At 30.5% G+C, this 8,540-nt stretch overlaps 1 protein-coding gene across 1 annotated transcript in view; it reads right to left on the bottom strand.

Annotated features, from left to right (window-relative positions):
* Positions 1–6,169: 6,169 nt before the first annotated feature.
* Positions 6,170–8,540, bottom strand: part of LOC107450819 (RYamide receptor) — a 117,913-nt gene continuing 115,542 nt past the window's right edge. The window contains exon 6 of the mRNA XM_043043079.2: positions 6,170–6,497. Coding sequence (XP_042899013.1) covers positions 6,291–6,497 — 207 coding nt within the window. The 3' untranslated portion in view covers positions 6,170–6,290. The remainder of the gene's footprint in view (positions 6,498–8,540) is intronic.

The raw sequence follows: 8,540 nt of genomic DNA, 5'->3' as shown, positions 1-8,540 counted from the left end.
CGAGACTGAGGAGCAACAGCGTGAAGAGGGCAATGTCGCATTCACAAGTGGCAAGTCAACTGTTCAATGTGGACAATCCATCGAAGTAGACGTGTTCTGATCGAAGTCGGCGTTTCTGTAGAGGTAGACATATTCGTATCTAAGTGGGAGTTTCTACCAAGGTAGGCGTGTTCACGTCACGTCCAAAGATCTCCAATGTGTGGATAGTTGTTATAGACAATGTCAACCTTCGTCTATGAAATGATACCTCACTGTAGAATCGAGTTAACATGTCTTATATACTAGTGAATTGGAATTATATATTTGTAGTGGTAGATACGCTACAGTGATGATTAGAATTGTTTCACTAATTTTATCGACTATGTATTTAATATACACATAGCTTGTAGAGAGAAACCGATAGCCCACTAGAAATCAGCAACGCAAAAATATCTAAGATTCATTTCAAAATCTCATGCATCAAGAAACAAGAGATTTCCCAGTGAAATTATCTTTTATGATTTTTTAGACTTTTTTTTTTCAATGTCAAATCCTCAATTATCTTCTGTACATTAACTTTCAATTAGTTGAAATAATATTTTCGATTGATCTCGTAATTGCACCAGGATGTGACTACATTGTGAGAATTTTTGACAGTGTTGAAACACATTATTATTCAAATTTGTTGCACCATTAAGACGATACTTAATTGCATAATATAATTGTATGAATTATTCCTTCTTTTATTTGGTTACGCAATAATGTAGTTCAACTGGAATGGAAACATAATTCAATTTAACACTTTAATAAAGTTTATAGCAAATTTAGAAATTTTTATTGTTTAAGACAACCATTTTACCATCCAATATTTAAGGAAAACGCTCTGAGAATGTTGGGGAGTGGGGGACAATTCTTGAAAAAGTGGCTAGTGTAGACAAATGGAATAATTCTATTCAATGTCATTCATTGTATGTAATTATCTTTAAATTTTCGCAAATTGGCAAAGTTGTGCTCTAATTTCATCTACACATATTTCGATGGCAAAACTTTTGATTGTGACACAGAAAACTAAAAAACAAGGTTTATTACAGCAAACTAGAAAAACACACAGCAAACTAAAAAACACGATTACATGAAATCAAGAGAATTTTTAAAGCAGAGAGCACGCTTCCTGTTTATTTAGTTTCTCCATTTATGGACAAAAATACGACTTCCACTACACACACGTCTGGTCCCGTTCTTAGAGTGAGGACCCAGCAATACTCCTCATCTATTCAAATTGTAATTTTGACCTGAACCAGAGAACGATCAATCTCCATATCAGTACCCCCAGAGGTATTGATTTTCTGTGGTAAATTAAAGAACTCTCTGACCCCGACAGATTTAACATGCACTAGTCACCATTTAATACTCGGGGATTCTTTGTCCGGAAGGATTTTAACTCCAATCACTGTAGATCGCGCAAGAAAATATCAACTTAGTTTCTGCGTCCGCCTTTCCTTCCAAAAATATCAACTTAGTCCTTCCAATTTTTTAATAAAGATATTTTCCACATCAACTACTATATTGAAGAGGAGGCTATACAGCAGGATAAACTTTTATAGAAAATTCTGTCTTACATCAATTAGCAGTTTAAAGTTTAGAGAAAACTGAGTTCTGGTAAACCAAGATAATGCTAAAAAAACGTTATCAAAATGCAATACGACTGTCAAATATCAAAATATTGTATATTCAATCTATCAAATGCAGAATTCAAAATATCAAATTAATCAGGTTTACTCAGTGGGGAAGTAATTCTGCAATAATTTCATTTCTTTTTGCTATTTTGAAAAACTTTGTTTCAGCATTTTTTGCGTCATAGTTTACTCTAGTTTTATCTGAGCTCACTTTTTCCACTGAACATACTTTAAATTTTCAATTACTTAAGTAGGTGGAAAAGAATTTGTCAAGAAAAATTTCCCTCTCAGTGTAGCGTCCTCTTAATGGTTTAAAGAGAAAAGTAAATATAGTCAAATTATCTTGCATCATCATTCATGTAGCTGCGAATCGATAGAAAAATCACTTCTGAGTACCTGACTTTAATAATCAACCTGGAAAGAGATTATGGTAGACAAAGAAATAAACTTTTCAGAAAATACCAGGAAAAATAAGAGGAAAGACTTAATGATTTGTTTGTTTACTTTTCTTACCAAGATTTTTCATTTTTCCACCTAAGCAGCAAATGGTCGATTTGTCTTATCACTATTCTTTTTTACTTTCTAAGCAGAAACGCCATCGTTTGTGAAATACTTAAGCCCTAAGGAATCAATGTTAAACTTTAGGTTTAACCAGGCAAAAATTTGTTTGCTGAAAAGTTGATTACTAGTTAATTTTTTTGGCCTTTCATTTACCAATAGTTTCACAGATTAGCTGTTTATACTCATATTTTTTACTTCTTTTCTTACTTTAGTCACCTAAAGTGAAGCATCAGATAGTTCATTCTACAAATAATTCGTTTATATTTCTGTATGAAATGGCAATAGTAGCTGAAATAAAATTTTTTCTGATTAAGTTTTCTAAACTATATATCAAGAGTTAGCATGCATAGATGAATATTAATTAGACCATTCCAAAAACCTTAATTATATCCATATACAGTTTTTTATTTTAATTTTATAACCGTCATTGAACAGCCGACCTAATTTTGAGTGTACGACTACCAATATTGAACTTCGTGGTCTTATAATTTTGAACTCACTTCAAAAGAAAAGATAGCCTCTGGATCAAGTTTTGGAAAAAATTGCCTTCGTAGAGAACTTCTTGATGGAAATAATCCTCTTTTGCGCTACACTGAGAGGAAAACCACGAAAACCTTCCATAGTTAGCCTGACGGTTAAAGGATTCTAAGTCATGATCCGTAATATTTTCTCTGCTAAAGGCAGATTGTTTGTATAGAATTAGTATAGAAAGGATTTCCTTTTTTTTGTCCAACCCCTGCCAATGATGTAAAAAGTGTTTTTCCGAAAAAGTAATCGTATATATATATTTAAAAAAGTTTGTCTCTCTATTACCGATCTCTTTAACTTTGAAAACGAAATTTGCATAGATTTCATATCCAGATAGAGATTTTTATGTGACAATTATATTATGGAAGACCGAACTACCTCGTTTCTGCCAAATTCCAAAAATGGAAAATTTGTGGTAAAACTTTTCTGGCATGTAATAACATAACTTACCTGCTGAAAATGCCAGGTATCGCAGTTTCTAAAATATAATTATTTAAAAAAATATTTGGATATCTAACGCTAAACTTGTATACAATAACAGGGCTGCCCAGTGTTGCCAGATTGGGCTACAAGTAGCGGATTGAGCTACTTTTAAAAGTCCCCGCTACTCAAAATCGAATTTGGGCTACCCGCTACTTTTTGGGCTACTCATTGTTTTTCAAACGCTACAAATCTTAAAAATGCGCTACTTTCTTACAGAATTTTATGCTACTTTTCTTACAGAAATACTTCTTTAAAAAATTTTTTCCTTTCCTATTTTAAAATGATTCTGAAAAGTCTGCAGTTTCTTTATCTTTTTTAAAAAGGAATTTTTTTTTCTTCCTGAAAACGCATCAGCTTTAGTTTTGAATTCTTGATTTGTTTTGCTGCGCAGAGTCTAGAATCTCTCCATATCTGTGCTTCAAATCGTGAAATCGCAAAGATATATATGGAAAAGTGCACGGCGAGTATGATTAAAAAGCTTTTACTCCAACCATTATTAATCGTTTATCCTCTGGAAAAACCACGTGACTTTTAATCTGAGTTAAAACGAAATATTGAAATTTTATATATATATATATATATTGAAATATATATATATTGAAATATATATACTGATATATATTATATTGATATATATTGAAAATTGAAATATATATATATATATACATATCGAAATTTCAATATTTCGTTTTAACTCAGATTAAAAGTCACGTGGGTTTTCCAGAGGATAAACGATTAATAATGGTTGGAGTAAAAGCTTATTAATCATACTCGCCGTGCACTTTTCCATAGATACCTTTCCATATATATCTATATCTATATATATATATATATATATATATATATAAACGTGGATTTTTGGGCTACAAAATGTTCGAATCCGCTACTTTTGGAGCTCCCATTCGCCACTTTTTAATCTTATGTAATCTTATTTAATCTTATTTAATCTGGCAACACTGGGGCTGCCAACTTTCTACGCTTATCGTAAAAAAATTATTCAAGTGGTACATAAATTTATGTATTAATGTATTATTTTTTTATTCATTTGAACTTATTATCCACACCACTACAGATAAATGATTTAAAATTTCATGTACAATGTCACTTTGTCCTATCCTTTTCGTAGTGAGGCTTTTAAAATGTTGGCAAAATTATCTAAAATTCTGAAAGCTTTGGTTTTTAAATGCCTACCAATCTATAAAATATTTTGCAAAAAGCATGGAAGTTGGCTGACCTGCAATAAGTACTAGCATACAATATTAATACTTTACCTTTTTTACCAGTAAAAAAATGTATTTTTAAAATGAGCGAAAATTCGGTAGTAATTGGAGGATATGTATATTATACTGACAACCTTTTTTACCAGTAAAAAAAATGTATTTTTAAAATGAGCGAAAATTCGGTAGTAGTTGGAGGAAATGTATATTATATTGACATATTATTATAACTGCTGACTTTTACTTATTTTACTTAAAATTTTCTTTTTAACCTTAATGTGGAATCAAAATCGTATACTTTCTATTTACAAGGTTACCAAGAGCGACTAAAAATGTAAGAAATGGTAGAGACTATCAATCCATTTATATTTATTTAATCTAATTGATTTTTTGAACCAAAATATAATTATTCGAAATTACACTACAAATTATTCATATTTAAAGCGAAAACATTTACTTTCAAAAGTAAACTGTATGAAATAAGCAAGAAAAATTGGCTAAATTTAAATTTTTTTAATAGATATTTTCTATTTAGTTACCACTTTTGGTCACCAGCGGCATCCCTTTATTAATTAATTTAAAATATTTTGTTTCCGCGTGTAAGATAGTTGCTTACAAAAAAAAAGTTTTACATCTTGCTTTTTTTACGCAATCTATTATATGCTAATAAGATACATATTTGTATCTTAAATAACTTTACCAGCAATATGTGAAGTCTTACTCAGGGTAGCAACAGCTTGGAAAAATGTAAAAAATGGTAGAAAGAAATCGAGTAAACAAGAAGTTTCTTTTAACTTCTCGATAATTTTAGTAAATTAAAAGAAATTAAAAATGTATATANTCAAAATCTAGTCTTGTTTTCTCAACTACATTTTTTGTCTCAAATTTAATGCCTAGCTTGAGCCTATGACTTTATTTATTTTACTTAATTTATTTATTACTTTGCGAGTATATTTTACTTTTAATATTAGATGGTTTTCGAGTGAGGGGGGGGGGCGCTAAAAAGGTATTGTGCCCCGGGCGCGAGTTAAGCTCGCTACGGCACTGGAAAGAAATCGAGTAAACAAGAAGTTTCTTTTAACTTCTCGATAATTTTAGTAAATTAAAAGAAATTAAAAATGAGCAATTGCATTCCAAATATAAAAGAGAAATAAAAAATTTTTAAATTTGCAGCAGTCACGCAAAATATTTTCCGTTTTTTTTTCTTTTTTAAATTTGTAGATTGAGACCACTTGGTAACATTTCGAACCAAGAAAGAATGCAGTGAGTGCATATTTGGTAACCTTCCCATGCTTTGGTAACTATCCGAACTCGTGAAATTCCTTCCTGAATTAGAAACAGCTCTGATTATTAAGCTTTCGAATGTTTGAGAATAATGTTTCGTTCAATAGTAATAATGTTTCGAATAGGATATATGAAAATCCATCGCTTGAATGTTCCAATTTTTAAAAAAGTAATGATAATATCTATTAGGAAATATCTATCAGCGCTATTCTGAAAAAATTGATTTTGAGAGACAATTTTGACAGTTTTATAAGAAACTTTATTCATAATTTTATTTTATTTCCCAGTACTCTGGTAAGCCTACTGATTTTGCTTTTTGTAATATATTTGTTGTTATACGTTTTAAAATTGATGTCTTTCTTGTGAGTTGTTATCAAGTAACAGTTTAAAACAAGTTTTAGAATTTTAAACAAATAAAGTCAAATGATAATGAAAAACAAAAAGCTTTCATAACATAATTTAATAAATGATGAAAATTTTGATGTGCACATAATTCGAAAAATGATACACTTATTGACATTGAAGAGAGGGTGGGGTCACATTTATTTCTTTTGTTCTTTATTCAGTCTGGTGTTGCAGTCTTTTTTGATGGTCGGTTATTCTTTTCCTTGCAGCAGGACCGTCTCACGATGATGTCATCATCTTGTTTGAGCACTCTGAGAGCCACGATTGGGTGTTTTAATGTCGATGAGCCTGTGAGCAATGTTGAAGCATGATGCTCTGTTCTTTCGCGTCCTCTTTGGCAATGTAACAAATTTCTTAAATCGGTCTGAAAAGAAATCATGTCATTATTTCGTAAACTCATCCGCTTTATCTATAAACAAACTACTTCCCACTATATCCTTAACATACATTTTAAGAATCCTTGTCAATGAAGTCAAACATTAGAGATCGCAAAGATATATTTAAGCGAAGAAAAGAAAAGATATATCGAATATTGACGAATTGATGCCTTTAACAAGGGGATATTTAAACGCCAGAACTTGTTTGACAGTCTAGAGAAACGGAGAGGAGTTGATATTTGAAGAAAAGTTAATTTGAAACATTTTCAAGCTTTATTCTCTGTTTAAACAGGTATTATTATTTAAAATCTCGTTATTTTTAATAGTGTCTCAACAGATTTCGATAGTGTTTTTCTCGCTTTTTCTTCCTTGCTTAAATTCGAACTTCCAGTGAATATATTTTAGAGTATATTTTGACAATTAAGTTTCAATAATTTAAGTTGACTTTTAGAGTATATTTTGACAATATAAGTTTTAAAATTTCTATACTTGAAATTTGAATTTATTTATTATACGTACTATTTTCTTACATCATTTCTTACAAAAATTAGCTTGCGTTTCTCCTAATTGTTTCATTTTCATGGTAATTGAGAATAAGTTCTATAGTTGTAACTGATTGAGAAAAAAAGTGGAAGATTGTTGGGAAATAAATTCCATTTGCTCTGATGTTACGAAAATGCGTATAAAACGTGTGGTTATAAGCACTATTTGGTTCCGTTGGTTGATATCTCTACAGCTATGTTGTGGATCTGTTCATTTGCCAGGCAATCGATTGCCCGACATTACATTTTACCGGCAGCGGTTTTCTAATCCAGCGGCTTTTGAAAACCCGCTCTCTTCTTTGGTATTCTTTCTAAATAAATAAAAACATTATTTTTGACTTTTTTTTTTTAATTAGGTGACAAATTTTAAAAGATATAAAAACTTAAATTAAAGTGCAACCAAATAGAGCCGAGTGGAAATCCTCCAAAAAGGAGATCGTGTCGATAAAGTTTGCTAGAATTTAAATTAGCTCTCTGACAACTGACTGCCTATTTATCCTAATACTATATGTTTTTCCAACGAGTACATTTTGCTAGTAATACAATTGCCGACAGAGTTTATAATATAATAAGGTGCATCATTAACAGTTATTCCGTCAGTTTTTGAATGCAAAGCATTGGTTTTATCCAGTTCATTCTGGTATTTTTCAGATTTCAAGTTTATATTTTTGGTGACACAATGTAATTACCTAACGTTATTTCGTCCGTTTTCTTTTGGACGACCTGGGACGTTAAATCGAGCCATGACTGCATCTTCAAACCACTTATGTTATTAGTACTTTTAATAAAATAATAATTATTTGGATATTAGTCTATCATAATTTTTTTCTACAGTAATTTTTGAAGTGAAACTCCTAGTGCGACTTCCAACAAGGTTGCGTTAAACGTTTAACGCTACCATGGAGGGGGTATGAAAGCACTGTTGCGTTAGTATTATACTGAATTCAGTATTATACTCAGCACATATATATAATATATGATTCAGTATTATACTGAAGCATATTGTTATGTTATGTGGTTTATATTTATTTTTTGATACTTATGTTTTAAGTTTAACGAGTGAATTTAAACGAGATCTAAAAAAGGAGACAGTACAAAATGTAGACCACATAAAATGGTGAGTCGACATTTTAGTTTCTCTCAAATTTAGACTATTCTCTGTAATTTCTTCTTCTTTTTTTATTTTTATTTTATGGATTTAGCCCTGCCAAAATGTTATGAACTTTAATTGTAAATGTACTTTAATTGTAATTGTAAATGTTAATGTAGTATTATACTGAAGCATATTGTTATATTATGTGGTTTATATATATTTTGAAGTGAAACTTTTAATGCCACTGCCAAAATGTTATGAACTTTAATTGTTATGAACGTATGTTATGAACTTTAATGGTAAATGTACTAACATCCTATTTTCATTTCCACATTACGAAGTTTCACTTCTTCCGCGAGGAGGGACTCTACGCACTATTTTTGTTTTCTATAATA

Source organism: Parasteatoda tepidariorum, chromosome 5, assembly GCF_043381705.1.
Source record: "Parasteatoda tepidariorum isolate YZ-2023 chromosome 5, CAS_Ptep_4.0, whole genome shotgun sequence".
In the NCBI taxonomy this organism is placed as follows: Eukaryota; Metazoa; Arthropoda; class Arachnida; order Araneae; family Theridiidae; genus Parasteatoda; species Parasteatoda tepidariorum.
This window is presented reverse-complemented; position numbering and strand designations above follow the sequence as displayed.